Source organism: Anas acuta, chromosome 1 (genome assembly GCF_963932015.1).
Source record: "Anas acuta chromosome 1, bAnaAcu1.1, whole genome shotgun sequence".
NCBI classification, from domain to species: Eukaryota; Metazoa; Chordata; class Aves; order Anseriformes; family Anatidae; genus Anas; species Anas acuta.
In genome coordinates, this window is record NC_088979.1 from 7,807,247 (window position 1) to 7,826,479 (window position 19,233).

At 42.5% G+C, this 19,233-nt stretch overlaps 2 protein-coding genes across 17 annotated transcripts in view; one reads left to right on the plus strand and one right to left on the minus strand.

Moving 5' to 3' along the window:
- The window catches only part of DLG2 (discs large MAGUK scaffold protein 2), a 1,027,768-nt gene extending 1,015,173 nt beyond the window's left edge, over positions 1 to 12,595 (minus strand). For 10 of the 13 annotated variants that reach the window (XM_068661489.1, XM_068661116.1, XM_068661308.1 and 7 more), the window contains exons 1-2: positions 12,425 to 12,593; positions 10,681 to 11,736 (exon numbers count right to left, since the gene is read on the minus strand). In XM_068661489.1, coding sequence (XP_068517590.1) covers positions 10,681 to 10,699 — 19 coding nt within the window. In that variant the 5' untranslated portion in view covers positions 10,700 to 11,736; positions 12,425 to 12,593. Of the gene's footprint in view, positions 1 to 10,680; positions 11,737 to 12,424 lie in introns of all 13 variants that reach the window. The other 3 variants (XR_011090260.1, XR_011090255.1, XM_068660895.1) reach the window with 2 other exon arrangements.
- A 74-nt stretch (positions 12,596 to 12,669) lies between these two features.
- LOC137846030 (transmembrane protein 126A-like) lies at positions 12,670 to 18,127 on the plus strand. 4 transcript variants are annotated; one of them, XM_068663650.1, is made up of 5 exons: positions 12,670 to 12,963; positions 13,883 to 14,007; positions 16,597 to 16,790; positions 17,397 to 17,511; positions 17,870 to 18,127. In XM_068663650.1, the coding sequence occupies exons 1-5, from the start codon at positions 12,685 to 12,687 to the stop codon at positions 18,072 to 18,074; spliced, it is 918 nt and encodes a 305-aa protein (XP_068519751.1). In that variant the 5' UTR covers positions 12,670 to 12,684; the 3' UTR covers positions 18,075 to 18,127. The 4 variants fall into 4 exon arrangements, with proteins under 4 accessions (XP_068519751.1, XP_068519826.1, XP_068519951.1 ...); XM_068663725.1 differs by having other exon boundaries at positions 12,670 to 12,897; XM_068663850.1 differs by having other exon boundaries at positions 12,711 to 12,847.
- Positions 18,128 to 19,233: the final 1,106 nt, after the last annotated feature.

Here is a 19,233-nt window from a genome sequence, read left to right on the forward strand (position 1 = left end):
AAAACTGAGGTAGGAGCTTCCACGCTGCTGGTGTGCCTGTGATGACACCCTCACAACCGCCCAGCAAAGACAAGCACAAAAACACCGTGAAATCAGAGCATTGTTATTTTACAAGCACTTTATACTGGTGTAAATAACCCCACTGCTGCATCACTACAGAGGAACAAGCTGCCTGGTGTACCTTGTACATTCATTTCTCTCTGTAAACCCAATGCTCAGCTATTGACTTAAGCAAAGGGGATTTTTTTTTTTTGCCTGAGGGCAGCTGGATTGCACTTTGCTCACCAGCCATTTGAGTTCATCTCAATGCACTTGCTGTGGCACTGAAAGTGTACTGTGGTAGACTTCAAGCAGTTGATTCGAAAAGCCTTGATACACCCTGTGCCCTCAAATGGGACAGAGGATAACACAGCATATGGCAGCCTGATGTCTGTAGGAACCTCTGAAACTACAGGAAACAGTCTTCCAAAATATCTCCTGGATGTTATTCAAACCATTTATCCTTTCTATGAACTAAATAGACAGGGCCTGAATATAATTTAGGAATATTTATGAATTTCACCAATTAAATTGGAAAAGATTTCACTAACAAGATCAGTTGAAACTATATGAGAAAGACAAAACTGATTCACAGAATCACAGAATCCTCTAGGTTGGAAGAGACCTCCAAGATCACCGAGTCCAACCTCCAACCTAACACCAACCAGTCCTCCACTAAACCATATCCCTAAGCTCTACATCTAAACGTCTTTTAAAGACCTCCAGGGATGGTGACTCAACCACTTCCCTGGGCAGCCCATTCCAATGCCTAACAACCCTTTTGGTAAAGAAGTTTTTCCTAATATCCAACCTAATATTTAAAACCAGTTGCTGAGCACTGTCCTCAGAATGACTCAAACTAGAGAATGCTGAATGGTGAGGCCTCAAACCAAGAAACAGACGACTGGAGCGCCACATAATTTGGGCAGATGCAATTTATTTGTTATGTGCCTGTTTTCAAGCCTTCATCGCTCCTTCTGGCCACAGTAAAGCTACGTAAGGTAACACTATATGGACCAGTGCAAAATACTGGCCAACACCAACCTTATTATTTTAGAAACCTGCTGTGCTTGAACACCTGCAAGCCTCCCAAGAGCTTCTGATGAGATCCATGAAGGTTTGCTACAGCCATCAAACTCCTGCTACAAGAGAAGGCAGCTTAGAAACTGGAGAGGGAAAAATAAAGCAAATACGACATCAAACTTAGCAGCAAGTGGAAACTTCTGACTCGCACATGCAAGAAATCACAGTCAGCTGGTTAATGGCAACCTTCACCAGCCCAAGGTAGTTTCAAGTGACCACTGATTCTCAGGGAACACCAGATTTGTTCAGAAGATAGTTTGTTGGCAAATTTAAGAGCATATTTACTTATATTTCCTCTCATTGGCATCAGAATTGGTGAACCACAAAACTTTAGGGGTACAATGGTATGGAAAAATGTTTTCTTTTCCCTTTCCAAAAAGAGATTGTAATTGTTTCTGATCAGCAAAGTCTTTGGCATGGGTGATTTTTAAAGAAAAATATGCCAGCTTATTTCAAGAGACTCCTTCCAGCTTTTGGAGAACCAGAATTGGGAAAATGTAGGGCATCAAAGCTGGAAAAAAGCATGAAGAATGGGGGAGGAAAAAAGCAGCAGCCAAAATAGAGGTGAGAAATGTAATCAGGGCACCAGGAAAGAGAGCAAGGAAGTTTTTTTCAGTGAACTTCGATAACTTTAAAAGAAAAGGATCTCCAAAACTACTTGTACTTTGGGTTCAAATCTTACTTTAGATGATCACTGATGGAACAGCCAAAGCTCTGAGCAAACCCTGTTCCCTGCCCCTCTTATTTTAGAATCTCTAGACTTGATCCTGGGCTCTGTAAAACTCCAAATTTTAAAATGAGTTGTTGTAGATCAAAGGGGGGGGGTCTGATCCAAGCCTAAGCCACCAACAACTCATTCACCTTTCTTAATCTTCACACAAGACAGCAAACACAGAGGGATAAATCCTGTTAGCATGCAGTGCTCCTGTGTACGGAAGACCTGAGCTTTACAACTCCTTCATGAGCCTGCCCTGTAAAATCTGAAATTTCTAACCTGGAGGGAAAAGCCAGTTAAATTTTTGAAAGAAACATAGGAAACGGTATACTGAGACAGTAGAGAAAGAGACAAAAACGCAGGTTATAATGCTTCGAAAGCCTTGAGAATTACTAAAAAAATGCCAATTTATATTATATATATATATATATATATATATATATATACATAAATGAGGTTCAAAAGGGTGGCAGCAGAGGACCAGCAGACAGGGAATGTGTGGCCCTGTACAAACCAGAAAGCTCTCAGCACCTCTGGCCCTTCACACAGGGCTTTAATAAGCCCTCAGGGAAAGGCCCCGTACGGGTTACGTGACCCCAAGGAAACATAAGGCCTTACGGATGTGACAAATAATATTTAGGGGTGATGAACACGCACAACAAGCAAGCACAAGAGTCAAAAATAACTGCTCCTGAGAACGTGTATAATGAGTGAGCCCATCTTCTCTCCTGCTAGGGAAACCAAGTGGATAGAAATGGAGAGATTAACCATTTAAGTCAAAGTGATTACTGCCACAGGGCCTACAGAGATTAAACTTGAGTCAGTGACTCTTTCAAGGAATTAAATTTAAGGTTTTTCATTCAAGGAATGAAAGTTAAGGTTTCACTGAGTCACCCCACTAAGAAAACCCTGTGCTCTCCGCTAACTGCAAAAGGAAGCGTTCCCTCCCGGATCAACCGCAGCCTTTGTGAATTCCCCGCACGGGCTGCCTTCCTGCAAAACAGAGATTTAGGAGCAGTTCAGCTGTGAAGCACTGCTGTTCCAGACCTTGATGCTGTTAGCAGACCAGAAACAGGGCAGATAATCTGTGAGAAGAACTGCTGTGCAAGTGCAACCGTAAGTTTTACAGGACAAGGCAACGTTGTGTGCTCAGTTCCAACCCCTAGGACTTTTGTACATGGTTTACATTTCCAAAGCCTCTTATTCCCTCTTCCGGAATTAAATTTATCTTAAAACAGTCTCCAAAGCCTGGATGAGGACCTGTGAATGCCACAAAGCAGACTGGTGGATGAAGCCAAGCAGAAGTACTGTCAGCTTTACAACATGCACACACAAATGGCCAGGGAAACAATGATCAGAAAAGAACACTTGGGTTCCTTTTTTTGGCAGGTTTGCTAGGACTCAGACTTTTTGTCCAATTTACTATAAAGAAAACTGGGTCTTTATGAAAAAATTCCATTTTCCATGATAATTAGCTGCAATGTCAGTTTGTTGTCTGAATGTCTTCACGCTTGGTTTTACAGCACGTAACCGTACATCTGTTCTGTTAAAACGCTACCTTTACTTTGCCTTTTTTTTTTTTTTATGAGTTTTAAATATATTCCTTAAAACTTGATTAAATGTACTTACCCGAGGAACAGGATAACTATATAAAGACCAGTTAGTGCCTGGCACAGCATAAAACCAGAGGAAACTTTTCTCCAGCACTTAGCAGAAAGCATCCTGCAACCAAAGCCGCGTCCCTGGTGCCCCCCAGCCCAGATGGGATGGTGGGGATATAAGACCCCTGCAATCCCACAGGTATCCTTCCTCTACTCACCTCTTCCTGTAAATACTATTAACTCTCAAAAACAAACAAATAACAAAACAAAAACCTTAATAGTGTATAATCTGTCTTATGTATTACTTTACTGTAATAAAGAAAAAGATCCCCTTGTCCCTTACCAGCGGCTCATTGTGGGACCTGCTTTCTTCCCACTAGATCACTTTTTTTAGGGATCGCAGAAGGGTTTAGCAACTGCTGATATCAGCTATTAATCCCACAGGGGCCAATCCTTTTTCCTAGAGAGCTCTTTTTTTCCCCAGCCACATTGAAGGTAAAGAGGGGACTGTTTGTTAGTGACTTTTTCTCACATTTCTTGTCCTGGCTTCACGGATTGTGTCTCAGATACACAAGCTGATTCTGGATCCCTGAAGCCCCTTCTAGAATGAGAGAAAGCCTGCAAGTGTAATTAGCTTCACCTGAACTTCTTGTTTCTGCCTTTCAAGTGTCACAATGTTAAAATCTAGGTGTAAAAATCTGCAATGCAAATAGGAAGACAGAATGAAAATGAAGCCACTCGCCCCCAAAATGATGTAGCACCAAATGAAAACCTCTTGTTTACGCAGCAGAATAAAGGCAACTTGACAGAGCTTAGCAGTCACAAAAACATGAAAGAGCCCTGCTTTGAAGAGCAGCTGCATCATGCACAAAAATCTAGCTGTACAATTCTAGCTGTATGCCATACACAACGCTAGGGGAACTTGGTGGATAGTTGTAAAAGTAAAAACCAGGAGTTATACACTTATTAGAGCTGTTCTGCATGTCTTTGCTTTAAAAGAAGATTCAAATTCAAAAATAACATAAATGTGAAAATTGGAACGTGGCAGGCGTTTAACAAAAAGGCATCTGTTCTGGAATAAATAACTTCCAAACTCATACAAAATGAGCATTGTTTCGCATGAAAGAAAACAATGTGGAATTACGAAAATTCAGATCTAATCCCGTACCACTGACATCTTTCTGGAGATGCAATAAATAAATAAATAAAAATAAGAAATTGAATGAGATCAAGTCTTCTTTATTTGTTACCAAAACACGCATTATGATGTTACATTTTCCCAGAGCCACTTTGGATTTTTTCATTTAAGGTCCTTTGTATTAGGCTGGAGTCTCTCAGTTGATAAACAAAAACCAACCAAACAAACAAAAAAAGAATTCTATGTTTTGGATGTTAAACAATTGAATCTATATACCTGCAAAGTTTGGTTTGAGGTTTATTTGCAGTAGGTTTGTTTTATTAAAAGCACAGCTCAGCAGGCATTTGTCCCCAAGATGGTGTTGCTGGAGAGCACAACACCTAGGACTGAACTGGAAGGTGACGAATTACTCCTCTGCAGGGTAGCGACATATGCCATACAGCTAGGAGAGAAAGGAGTGTGAAGCACAAAATGTTGGTTTGTTTGTAGAACCCTAAATTGCCCAGATTCTCTCCTTCCTAGAAGGAAGGAGAGAATGACTCACCTTCACTCACCTTTCTGACAAATGTGGTTTGAAGGAAGCATTTACCTCTTCTTCCCCAAAGTGAAGACAGACTTAAGGACACTTACACTAAATCATCTTGGCGAAGAAAGTTTTATGCCACCAAAAGCTCCTCTGAAAAGCAGCCATTAAAAAGCAAACGGTTTGTTCACGTATTTTGTGTGTTTGTTACTACTGTCACCACCCACCAGGCCAAAGGAGCCCCACTGGCTATTTCTGGGATGAAAACAGCAAGAGAAAACGTGATCTTTATTTTTATAAGGATATTGTTTGGCACTAAATCCTTGGTAAATACAAAATACCATAGTGAAATAGACCTTAAATACTTGTAAGAAGCAAGAACCTGATGGGAACTGATCAAAATAAGCAAAACTGAGTAAAGCAGTAATTCTCAAAATGAGAGTTTCAGCAATTTTCAGAAAAATGCTAAAGCAGGGGCTGCAAAATCACCTTTTAGCACAGTGGGCTACCAGTTACAAATTCAGCTTTTTCTCCATGGTCACCCTCTGACATCTAACTTGGCCATCTGGAACAAATTCAGAAGGAAAGAAGGGAGGCTGAGAAGGGAAAAAAATAATGCTTATCAGGCAAGATTCCATTGCTTCCACTGAGTGCAATATGTGTTTAACAGGAATGGGAGGAGAGGATGCACAGCTGCCTCTTGTCTCTATCACAGCATGGCTGTTTCCAGTTCTAGTGACTAACAGTACAACAATTTGTAACACTTTTTCCTGACAAAAATAACAAATAGGGTTAATTTATAGCACTCAGGGAACACACATCAGCTCTCATAAAGATCTCAGGCAAGATGTTTTCTTCCCCCTACATGTTAAAAGAGAAGCTGAGATATCCCTCACCTGAGTGTGGCTACCCTGTGTTCCCTCTGCTGCCAGCGGGGAGACAGGAGGACAAGTGCCAAGAAGACAATTTAGACCTCAGGTGGGTCAAAATGCCCTCTCTGGAGTTAAAAGTCTCTCTGCTGACCAAAGCAGCCCCCTGGGGTAACAAGGTGGGCACCCTGTGCAAGTGAGGCAACTAAAATGGGCTTGATCTGTGTAAGAAAATCTGACAAACAGGAGAATGATGGTAGTAGAATTCAAGACCATAAAATTCACCACTTCCAATCCAGAGGCATCTTAACTTTGCAGCCTGCTTTTATTTAACAAAGACTTGATCTATATTAGGTCTGCTCCTACAGTCCTTTTGTGTGCAAAATGTCTCGCTGCTTCTCACAGAGGGAACAGCCTGTGGCTGGAAAAAGATTACTGCCAGGGAAGCAGCTACATCCTTCAGTCATGGCTCTGTGGTGGAAGTTGGGAAAGTTTAGACAGTGATTTTCTGCCACTTGTTCGATTCTTGGGAAACAAAAATTGTGCATTTTGTAGTCTGTAAACCTAACTTACAACTTTGCACTGCTCCCTGTCAATTCTCTGTACAAACTGTGAGGTAGTATGACAGAACTTGGAGTGAAAAACGTGGCCTTTTAGCCGTGTACTTATTTGAGAACATTTATTCAGCAACTGAAATGACAAAAAGCTTGTAATACTTATGAGAATGAAAAGGGAAACACAAATCTACTTCAATACCTACTGGATTTCCTGCTTAGTAGGCTGTCAGGAGCCTGCAACTACATTCACCAACATTTCTGAGCACCAAAAGTTACAGCCCTAAATTTAAATTTTGTGATTTAAAAAGAAGTTCAGAGCACAAAGAACTCCAGTGCATTAACAGGAGCTAACTTAGTCTGGCTCTCTATAAACTTTGCTTTTAGAATTCCTGCCCAATTGTTTTAGATGCCTTCCTTTCAACAAACCAGCCACATAAAATTTGTATTACCACTGCATAATTTAGCATTTCCTCGAGTGTAGCTGTCACATTCTCCTAAATGGCATAGTACATGTGGGATCAGATCAATGCTTTTTAATTCTTCTTGTTGATTGGTTTAATAAAAGATGTCCATGAAAGTGTTTCTTTATATAAGAGGCATGATAAAAAAATATATATATCCCTGTGTAAAACAGAACCAGCACACCTTCATAAAGTGACTACAATGCAGAGGGAGTCAAGATATTAATGGCAGCCCACGGGGTGGATCTGGCTCAAGATACGGTTCCTTTCAGTCTCAGAGATGAAAAATGGGGTGAGGGCAGTATAAACATCACTATTTAAGCATCTCCTACCGCCTAGACACAGCCAGAAGTGTAAAGGTGTTGGCAGGGTTAGCACTCGTGCAGCCAGGCATCCAGATGTGGGGGCTCCTGCCACAGCTGTGTGGATCGCAAGCAGGGCTCAAATCTGGGATCTGGTCTCTAGCACAGAGGAGCGTGGATCTAATTCATTTTTCTGTCACTGTGAAAGACATGAATGAGTTGCAGCAACATTCATGCTCTTCAATATTTTGTGCATGAATCCAAAATAAATGCACTTACAAATCTAAATATAGTCCTTTACTGTTAACAGAAATCAACCGGGCTATCTCTGGGAGGAAAGGAGAAAAGAAATGTAAAAATACTCAAAAAGCTGACTTTGCTTACTAAGATTCTTCTGTATGGTAGTACAACTTCATTTTAAAGTGAAGATTCCTCAAGTCCCATAAATTTCTTCTGAATAGTTGTACTCAAATGCACCCTAGTTTAATTGTGAAAGTAAAGCATAAATTAAGAGAAAATAATGAATTTATTTAATTCTCAAACTTGTGCATCCCATATTGTCTCCAAATGGCACTGTCCAACAAGTAATGTTGTAGATAAACTCAAATGCCTAGTTTGATATAAAATTTAGTGTACTTACAGTAAGTGAAAGGTGAGCAACCAAAAGCCAAAGAGAACAGCTGTTTGTTTCATCATGTAACAGCAGCAAAAGTACCCACACAGTGTCTCATCCCTTATCTAAACGGAGTCCATTCAGCACCTGCTGGGTACCTCCCTCTCCCTTTCCAGCCTTATTTTATTCCTCTTTTTCCTCTTTTTTTTGAGACTGACAGCAAGTGTGCCAACTCTGTTCATATTCTTGGGAATGTGGAGCCTTATTTCCCTCCCCAAAAAACTGAGAAAAGAAAATCATGTCACCCTAACACATCAGCCAAAGGCCTGGCATACCAACACAAACACGATCAGAACCAGTAGCACACCTTTTTCTCCACATCCATAAAGAACTGGTGCTCCCTTTAAGTTATGTTTTTTACTATTAAACTATTTTTCCTGCCTAAACAGGCCTAGACTTTTAAAAGCAAGATGGCAGACACTGAATTAAGCGTTAAGGAGGAGTGCAAATTATGTCCAAAGCCACGTGTAATCTGTAGACCAGTGCTGGATGTGAGAGCTCTTTCAAAACTGAATCCTCAAAACACATTCACTGTCCTTTAGCAGGACCCACCACTCGTCAATGCCAAGGAATGCAGAGTTTGGTAACACCTTCCAGGGATAAATACCGGGATATTTAAAAAATAATAGTCTCAGTACTGAGTTAGGAGAATATTTTGATCAAATCCAAAAGAGCAACATGTACAGAAGAGCTGAAATGGAGAGGGATAATCCTGTTTTTATAGATGCCATTGAAACGCACCATTTTGTACAGCCCAGAAGCAAGCACCCCACCAAGATTTCCACAGATGGCACGGGTGGGGAGGACAGAAGACACGAACTCCCAAACTCCCAAGTACATAAGACCAGAAAGTGAAAACAAATCATCAGCAGAATCATTCCCCAGTTAGAGACAAAGTGCTGCCACAAACATAAAGCAAACAAACAGGAAAAAAAAAAAAAAAAGACAAAACCCACAGGGAAAAAAAACATCAGTCTCTGTTGGTCACTGGAATATAATGGATTACTTACAACAAAAGCAGATTATTATTTTTTTTAACTGATAGCGTGTTTCCAGTTGTCAGCAAGCTTTTAATTACATTCAGAAAGTTGGAGTCTCTTGCATGGAGTAGACAAATTAAGCCATCCAAAATAATAATAAAGTTGCTGATTCGCTAACATTTTTAAGCCTGCAATTCATGTGCTTAAATACATTTTTAGCAGTATCTTCTTAATACCCAAATACATTCACACTGGCAACTTCAGCACACTGACTGATGGGATAATTTAAAGTATTTCAAGGAGGATATTTGGGTCTCTTGAGATTATATTTAAAATTTGGCAAAATAGAAGGAGAAATTAAAGCCCTGACATACATTAAGACAGAACTAGACTGTCTGGAAACAAACAGGAACTCCACCGATTTTTAAGGCCAGAAGGGACCGCTGTGATTGCCCATCTAACTTCCTGCACAAAGGACCCGTAAGATTTCACCCCCCCAAATCCTGCAAGTATTCTGAACCTGAAACACAGCCAAACATCCCGCACAGCAACACCCTTAGTGTCAATCACCTAATTCAGAGTTAACAGTTATAAAAAGACTGCCTTAATTTTCCTTCCAATTCATTAAAACCTTTCAGGTTTGAAATGTTGTCTCGACTTTGTCATCTGCCAAAATACAATCACCAAATCCCATTTGTTGTTTTTGGTTTTAAAGCACTCCTAGCAATCTGTGTGGTTTTATTATTAGTATTTACACAGTAAATGGTAACTCATAACCAACACCAAAGGGATATTGCCTACCAGGAAAAGAATGAAAAGTCACACTGACTGTATCCCCATTTGTGTGGTCAAACATTCACTTTTTGTTCCTTCCCCCATGTTTTGGTATCAGACCCAGGGATGTGTCAAATCCTAGGATATCTGGAGAGATGAGCTGAATAGACAAGGTTCACTTACCATTTATTCTATTAGCATTTTATGAAACTTTAAATACGTGCCATGTTTACCAGAAATAACCCAAGGTCTACAAGTGTTTTCAGGGTAAGAATTTTCCCCAATATTTCCCAATTCTTGCCTGAACGCTGGCAACCACATTTTCCAAAGCTGCTTCTATACTTGCTGTAATCACAAACTTTATGGCAGAAGGGGCAGAACATGAGGCTGGTCATCGTTTCTTAAATGCTGCCAGATTACACTCATAAATGTACTACTTTCATACTGTATTACGGCACGGAAATCAAACTTAATTAAAGTGCATTTTAAAAAACACGTTCAAATCACCTTCAAAACACAACTCTTGGAACTTTTATTTAAAATTACCCTTGAAACTTTGCTATTTGTTTACACCGCTACTGCTGGCTGATATTTATCCACCAAACAGGTAAAGAATAGAAAATAGCCCAAAGCCATGATTTTAAAATTCATTAGTGTTTGTAAGACAGGCTTCTCACAGCATTAAATGCCAAGCTCTTGGTGTCTGTTCAAGATCTCTGATGGCTGATCCTTACAAAATAAATATTTAAGGCCAAATTTGACAAAGGCAGATCTTAAAACATGCCATAAAAATACTTTTAACAATTACTACCGTGAGTGCACCGATTTTTCTCCCATTTTCAGCGCAGAACAAAAACAATTTCAATCCCCCATTAGAACACTTTTAATTTCACATTAGAAGCACTAGAAATCAACAATCTAACAACATGGAGATGCAAAATGAGATATGAAGCTTCATTGCCCACCTTTCTTCTTGACTGGCATTCTTCTTCCTACTTCTGGTTGCAAGCACTTATTTAGGTATTAATGATGGACTACTGGAGCACTGCGAGGTCACGATCTGGCTATCTATTGCAAAACACTTCTACAGTTCAGTTAGGAAATGCAGCTTCAATCTTCATTTCCATCAGGACTTGCTGTTTTCTTGTATTGGATTTCCGATGCTTCCCATAAATAAGAAAAAAAGGGGGAAAAAAAGAAGCTTTTTGATTTAAGAGATGCTTTCAATTTCTTTAAAATATATTTGAATCTATAAAAATACAAGAGAAAATGCTCCTTGGCAATACAAAACCCTATTACAACTCCTCTTCTGGCAGCAAAGTTTGAAAATTAAAAGATTTTATGTAATATAATTAAGGCACAGTCCATCTCTAGGCAGCTGTCTCAGTACTCCACCTGTACATGCTCAAAACCACGTTATTTGCAGGACAAAAACTCCCAAATAATCCAAAGAAGGAGGAAGACAAAAAAAAAATAAATCCAAAGTGACTCTTTAAACTTCGTTCACTTCTTGAATGAATTTTGCTAGCTATGCATTGATTACACAGCAGACTGAAAAGGTCCCTTTTTCCTCACCAGACAACAGCCTTCAAATATCACCCTCTCACCCACCAGAAATCACTGGCCAGTCACTTTCATTTTTATTATCTGCAAGCCACCCAGCCTTACGGTCTTTAATGTCCCTCTGATCCTCCCATGTATTAAAAGAGAGGATTGAAAAGGAGGAAAGCAATCCCTTGACCTGGAATTATTAAAGTGACAGTGCTGCTCACTGGGCACTTTGGCAAAGCAGATTGCTTTCTAGTGGAGTCATTTATTTCATGCCATTTCTTCCCTTGCAAAGCAGCCACCTCGTCAGAGAGGGATAAGGAGAGTTAGGAGAAGAGCTTCACAAATGGTTCATTTTCAGAGATAATGAAGGATTACTGAAACAAAAAGCAAGCCATGAGATCAGTCCAGAGTTTCCCACTCAGAAGTGCAGCTGGTTGGCTTCAACATGAGCTCTCTCTCTCCCCCTTTTTCTGAAAAACAAAAAGAGAGAAACAGAAAAGGGATAGATTTTCCTCATCTATCTCATTAGGAAAAAAAATACTATGAAAAAGGTGGACAAGCTCCAAATGTTTCCCTTCCCCGCACGAGGAGCTGTGATGCACATGACAGGGCTTTGCTTTGCATCAGCTTCTTTAGGAGACTGGAACTGAATTGGTGAAGGAGGGGGGGGGCTGTGTTTTGCTCTTTAATGTTCACAACTGAAATCTGTCTCAGCTTCCCCCCCCCCCCCCGCACCTTTCTTCTCTAGCCCCAAAAGGGGACTCCCTGGTGCTTTTTGGAGTGGGACAGCGCAGAGGGGGCTGGCTTGCCCTGAGGAGAATTGGGGTGGGATGCAGAACTGGGGTGGGATGCAGAACCGGGGGAGCTGGGCTAGATTTAAGGAAAAGGACCATTTTCCTCGGGATGAGGACGGAGCTGGGGAGGAGGGAGGATGCAGCCGGGGTTACAGACAGACACAAAGGAGGAAAAGGGGGCAACAAGGCAAGAGGAGGGAGAAAGGGCAAAGGCAGGGGTCGGGCCGCAGAGGGGTGACGGGTCTGAGGGGAACGGGGCCGGGAGCCCTGAGGGGAACGGGGCCCAGGGCCTGAGGGGAACGGGAGCGCGGGCCCTGAGGGGAATGGGGCCGCGGGGCGTGAGGGGAGAGGGTCAGCGGGTTACCCCGAGGGCTGGGCTTCCCCCCATGGAGGGCTCCTCGCTCCGCTAGGGGGAGTCCCCGCGTCTGGGCCGCCGGCTGCAGGCTCCCCGCTCAGCCCCGTCTCCATGGAGGAGCCGCCGCCGCCATCCGCCGCCATCCACCGCCCCTAGCAACGGGCAGCCGGCCCTCGCCCGCCGCCCGAGCAGCCAATGGGAAGACGCCGTGCTGCGCCGCCCGGGCGGGGCGCCCAATCAGAGACGTTCTCTGAAACCTCTGAAGCAAGATGGCGGCGCCCACCAGGGGGAAGGCTGGAGATGGGAGGAGCCGTGCGGTGAGGGGTGGGAGGAGCCATGTTGTACGGCGGCTGGGAGCAGCCATATTGTACGGAGCCGGGCGTGGCGGCGGCCATATTGTAGGCGGCCGGGGCCCTGAGGCGGAGCGGCTCGGTGAGAGGGGGGCGGGCGGGCCGCGGCCCCGGGACGCCTCAGAGCGCGGTGTGGGGTTTTTTTGGGGGCTTGTGGAGGAAGCTGGGACGGGAAACTGCAAGGAGCCGCCTTCCAGAGTGAGCTGCCTCGGTATTTCGCCATTTTTAAGGCTTTTTACCTCAGGAGGGTCGGCGGGGGGGCGAGGCCCAGCGCCGCCGTCGCTGCCTCCCTCCTGTGTGTCCTGAGGTGAAACCGGGCACGGGCCTGCAGTGGGGCTGTGGGGAGCGGCTCCCCGGTCAAGGAAGGGATTAGGGCGAGTTTGGGAAGCTTATTTAAGTTTGGGAAGCTCCCCTCTGTGGTAGGATATCTAGAAAAGGCGTTTCAGCCGCTAAATGCTCTCTGCCTGATCAAAAACTTGGAAGGTTTCTGTCTTGATACAGCTAGCAGTGCCAATGCTGAAAGTTATTAGTTGTGGACTGTAAAACCAGAGTATACAGCCTCGTTATGCAATTAATTCTTTACAAAGTATGTTGTTGTTTTTTTTTTTATTATTTTTTTCGTTTTGACAGTGAAGTCAACTTAATGCTGCCCTAAGCAGTGGTGCTGTTGGTGCCCTTCCTTGTGCCCCTAGCAAAAGGAATTGCTGTGTCAAAGGTGATCAGGCTGGAAGAAAAACGCCAACACCTCCATCATTGAGCAGATCTCCTCCTGTGGGAGTTTAGCAAGTGGTGTATGTATGGCCCCAGGGTTGGTGGTGCTCAGGCAGGAGTGTCAGGAGGGTGAAGCAGCCTGTTTTGGTACTTAAATTGGCTTAGAGCACTTGTTAAACCCCAACTGCAGCATGCATCTGCTAAAGAAAGCAGTTTGGTAAGGTTCATGTAGTCAGAAATGTCAGCCTTCTGCAGCTGGATCGTGCCCTCTACATCTGAAAACTCTGCTGTGAAAAATAAGAAATGAAATAGTGATTGCGTACTGAAAGAGAATCTAAATGTTCATTTGGTACATACTGGGGGGGTGTAACTGATTACATTTCTTTGCTTGTTCCCTATGATCCAGGACTTCAAGATGACAGGAAGAGAATTTTTTGAACTAGATTCTCCAGTGCAGAGACTATATTTGGAAAGAATAAAGCGGATGGAAATCATACAGAAGTTGCTAAGTGAGCTTCCTAAAGCAGACCAGTAAGTGTCAGTAAAATAAATGAACTGCAGCAAACATTTAAAGTCTTTTGGAGGCTTTTTTCTTTGCTTTTATATTGCAAATCTTCCTTGCACCTACCAAAATACTCAATTGCAAAGGTGCTAATTTTTGTCCAGAACAGAAAACTTGGTTTGTGTATTTTTTAGTATGTTTAGCTCACTGTTCTTGGTGGTCCTGCTCAGCTGCTTTCTGGCATGAACTCCCCAGTGCTTAGCATTCCAGGATGGCTTATTAGCCCTGACTAACTCTGAGCCTTCATACAGCCCTGTGCTAGAGCTAATAAATGGTCTAAGAAACAAATGTTGGAGAGCATAAGGCAGATGCCCTTGTGGTTCTTCAGGAATTGTCCTGCATCCAGCAGAGCTGGCCTGGGGCCAGAACCGAGTGAGCATCAAGCTGGCTAGTTTCTGCATTTCTTTCTAAACGACTCCCCCAGGTGAGAATGAAGCAGCCAGGTGGTGGGGTAAAAGTAGACCAGAGCTGTACACCGGGCTCGTCAGCAGGGGTTCTGCGTGGCTCAAAAATAAGTGTCTTTTGGGCCTCGCAGACGTTTTTGTGCTTTGTGGCATAGTATTTCAGTGCAAAACTTTACTGGTCCTGAGCTGGTTTCCACGTGTGTATCTTGCATAAATTGTGTACGAATAATTTAGAGTAATGGGAAGCTTTTTTTTTTTTTTTTTAATAGGATGAAATTGCTGTCTAAGCAAACTACAGCTAATAACACAGGGCCTCCCCACACAGGTGAGAAAGGATAACGCCAAGCCTTTATCCTTAACGTTACTGGTGGTATAGCTTTGTGTAGGATCTGCTGTGCTTGCATGCAACCTACAGCACTTCTTCCCCAGAAGGCCTGGGAACTAAGAGGGAAGCAAGTACCTCAGTGGTGACATAGTAACATCTTGATAGAAACTGTGGTACCTAGAGGTTATTTGGCCTTGGGAAGAAATAGCTGTCATAAAACAATGGCAGAATGTCCCAAAAGCTCGTGGTTTTGATGTGAAGGAGCTAGTATTTCTACAACCAACCAACCCTGCCATCCTTCCTTTTCTTCTGTGGAGTACAGCTGTTCCATATATATCAGTAAACTTGATGAGATTCAGTTCATCCTGGGTACATTAATGTACTCGGCTTTGGTTTCTTAAATACCAAGCTAGATTTTAGTCTGTCCTCTGCACGTATGCATATGCACACATGCATTTCACTTTGGCTGTAAATACAGAATAAAATAGCTGGTTTTCAGAAACGGGGGGGATATTCTGTGAGTGACACCAGATACTGTGGGAATGGTGATTTGACAAGTGAACAGGCCCATTTCTTAAAGCAAACAAAAACTATGACTAAGGGGAAGAGCTAGGTGCTTACGCTATATAATACCATAGTTGAATTGTTGGTAGCATTTTTTTTTTTCATGTTTGAAAATGTGATGTGCACCACAAATGAAAGTATTTTCCCATTCAGAAGGAGAAATAATTGCCATTATTGATGTCAGATGCTGGTAATGTTAAATTAATGTTGGTTTTGCAAAATCAGTACTTAAATACGTGAGGTCTTTGGTACGGTTTGTCAATGTTTAATGTTGCTCTATGCATTAAAATGGGGAAGAGTTTTCAATAGGCGGATTTTAAAAATCACGTATTTTAATTGCTAAGTGCTTTAGGGATGGTCACATTTGGTAATTTTGCAAATGAATATGACATTTGGCCTAGCGTAAAATTTGACCAGTTAAATATTTGATTTTCTTTAGATCTTTAGTGGTAAATTCAATTTATGACAAGTTTTAAAACACACTTAACGTAATAACACTGGCATAGCCTCAAAGCCAAAGTGCCTTCCAATTAATTGCTTTCCACATTTGTGCCACATTCACATTTGTGGAAACCTGAAGTGAAGCATTGTTGCCATTAATCAACTGACTGCCAGGTATAATGATACAGATAAGAACTCACAACTTCTTTCTGCAAGTCCAATGAAATAAGTCATGGACTGCTCATCAAACTGGTGCACATTTCCATTCCCTCTCTTCTGTTGCTGTGATGGAATGCGCTCCAGTGGGAACTGCTTGTCAGGCTATTAATTGCTGCCTGTCTCTGACCAGATTTCGTTCTAGTCTGCGTTCACCATGTTACAGATTTTACCATGTGTGAACATCTCTGTTGCCATCATTGTCCCCCCCCAATCTATACTGTAAGCTCTTAAAAACTAAATCTGTACTTTCAGTTACACAGGCTAGAAATGAGGCTAATCTCAGGAGCCAGCTGGGATTTTTTCTTACAAACCATTCTCCTCAGAAACACACTGACTAGGAGAGTGTTAGAACTTCCATTACTTGTAATAAAAAAATTGTAGAAAAGGCATCTCAGTGTTTCTGACACTTCATTCAGGACCCATGTGTAAGCTCAGGCATAGAGCAAAGGACTTTGTGCTGGTTGCTGCTGAAAGTAATGACTAATTTCATATTGCAAGAGATTTACATCCCTTCTTACTGCAGAGTACTCAGAAATGAATTGTAGCACATAACTGTAACTAATCTACACTTGTTTTCCTTTTTTTTTTTTTTTTTTTTTTTTCAGGAACATTTGCAGTCATGGATCATACTTCCTTGCAGGAAATTCGAGCTTATGTGGCTTAACAGCAAATAATTACTTCAGGAAGATCCTAAATGTCAGAAAAGCTGCCATAGCGTCTGCTTTGCCAATGGCTGTTATTCCGTTTCTCTCAACAGTAGCAGTATATGAAGTCTTTGTGCGCGAACCTTTATTTGCAGGTAAAACTTCATTATTTGTTTTAAAAAGGCCTTTGCTTTCTTGAAAATACTGGCTGCTAAAGAGTGGTTTGAAAAATACATCGGGCAGCAGTGACTTCCTCAAGTTGTGAGTGGGTCAGTGCAGAAAGAGGGCAGGAGGTGCTCCAGGCACTCAGCACAAGTTCTCCTACGGCCTGTGGAGAGACCCCTGGTGGAGCAGGCTGCCCCCCTGCAGCCCATGGGTCCCACATGGAGCAGATCTCCACGCTGCAGCCCCTACATGGGTGGAGGAGCCCCCGGTGGAGCAGGTGGATGTGGCCTGGAGGAGGCTGCGGCCCATGGAGAGCCCCTGCAGGAGCAGGGCCCGGGCCGCAGCTGCAGCCTGTGGAGAGGAGTCCATGCAGGAGCAGGGGACACCTGGGGGGAGCTGCCACCTGTGTGGGACCTGTGCTGGAGCAGTTTGCTCCTGGGGGATGGACCCTGAGGTACAGAGCTGTGTGGCAGCAGTTCCTGAAGAGCTGTAGCCTGTGGGCAGCCCCCAGAGGTTCAGTTGAGGAAGTATGGCATCCCATGGGAGGGACCCCATGTGCTGTGTGTTGACAGTGAACTGTTCTGTCTGTCTTGCAGGTGAGCTGAACTGTGAAGTCTGCGCTGTGGTCAGGGGAGGATTAGTAGGGGCTGTTGTGGGTGGTCTCTATCCTATTATAATGGCTCTCCCTGTGAATGCAAGCCTTGCAGCCAGGTATGTCTTCTCAACCTGCAGTGAGTGAAAAATTTATTTTGTCTGTCACGTTCTCAGTTTAAGTTCTGTGGATTTTCAATCTTTGCACATCTATCCTTTTGCATGGTTTTCCTACATGGAAGGGAATTTACATTAATCAGCTAATTACAGGGAAAAGTACCTAAGAGCTGTGCTGTCAAGATGTACAAAACTGATCCAATGTAAAGCACTTGAGTTTAGCATGGAACCACGATGTGCCTCGGTTTGTTAAGTTGCAGTTGCCACTCTGCTGAGGGATGGAGATCGCCCAGTGGTGCTTTGCTGGGCAGCTGAGAAATGTTCCTCATGCTGAGTTTCTACCATTCCTTTTGTTCCTTAGGTATGCTTCATCTCCCTTGCCAGGGAGAGAGAACTTACTACGCTTCTGGCTCACAGTTTCTCAGCCTATCTTTAGGAAGATGAGTTTTGGTGTGCTGATCCAGGTTCTGACTGGATTGTATCTCGCCACTAAGCAACATGGAATATACATCAAAATACTAGAGAACATGAAGCCCAGCAGGGATCCTGAAGAGCTACAAGCCTGAAGTGAAAGAACTTTCCAATTGCCTTGGATAAGTAATAAACAAAGAAAGAAGTTTTTGCTTGCTGTCTTTTTTCTTAATACAAACAAAAACAAGGTCAAGACTCTGCTGATATTTTTTTCAGCTCTGAACTTAAATGGAAATTAAGTTTTTCATTCTGTCTGGCTTACTATAGTAAGGTGCACTTAACAGGTCTGTAAGGACAGTTTTTTCTTGGGAGATTGAAAAAAATATACTTTATATTGTATGTTTAATGTTTGGTTCTAAAGTGGTGATGCTATGTTTTCTGGAACCAGCATAAATATTACTGGAAAAAAAGCGTTATGGTGATAATATTATAATAATGCAACCCACACTGATTAGAAACTAAAAAAACAGGCTAGATTTTTTTTTTTCTTGAGATTCCCCAAAGTCTGAATATTTTCCTCCCTGAACTTCAATCCACTTCGAGAGAATTTCTGCAAAAATCATGCTGTTTATACAGAGGCACAGGCTGCCCAGAGGAGCTGTGGATGCCCCATCCCTGGAGGTGTTCAAGGCCAGGCTGGATGGGGCTTTGAGCAACCTGGGCTGGTGGGAGGTGTCCCTGCCCATGGCAGGGGATGGAACTGGATGATCTTTAAGGTCCCTTCCAACCCAAGCCATTCTAATATGAAAATCATCAATCTTCAATGTATTCTCCGGTTTGAGAACTAAATCAGGACTCTTTCTACAGGAGCAAACATCTTAATCAGAGTAAAACCCGGGATAACTGAGCAGCAGCCACCTTCTCATAAAATTTTACTGTTCCCAGAGGTTATATATTTAGCAATATATATATTGCTGCAAACAGCAATATATATATTAATGACAATTAAGCACCAAGACTCAAGTGGCTTCATTGAAAATTTGTACTTTGATACTGATGAAAAATAGATTAAATGAGTTTCATCGTATTTGTCTACTTTTTCCTAGAGGTAGACTTGTTACAGCAGGGAAATCATGCATCCTGTTTCTCTCTAACGAGGAGCAGTGGCCTCCTTTGTACAGGCAAGCAGCAGAATGAGACATCCACAACTGTTTTTACACAAAGTAAGTTTATATTGCTTAACCTCAGGTGTTTCTGTGAGCTGTTCTGATCCTAGCCCATATGTGAGCAGACATCATGGCCTTATCTTAATCG

What these genes read in the sequence shown, in the direction of transcription:
- LOC137846030 (XM_068663650.1), top strand. Translation starts at nt 12,685, where the DNA reads ATGGCGGCGCCCACCAGGGGGAAGGCTGGAGATGGGAGGAGCCGTGCG. An exon ending in GCGCGAACCTTTATTTGCAG is followed by an intron (nt 16,791 to 17,396) that starts GTAAAACTTCAT and finishes TCTGTCTTGCAG; the next exon opens with GTGAGCTGAACTGTGAAGTC. An exon ending in AATGCAAGCCTTGCAGCCAG is followed by an intron (nt 17,512 to 17,869) that starts GTATGTCTTCTC and finishes TTTGTTCCTTAG; the next exon opens with GTATGCTTCATCTCCCTTGC.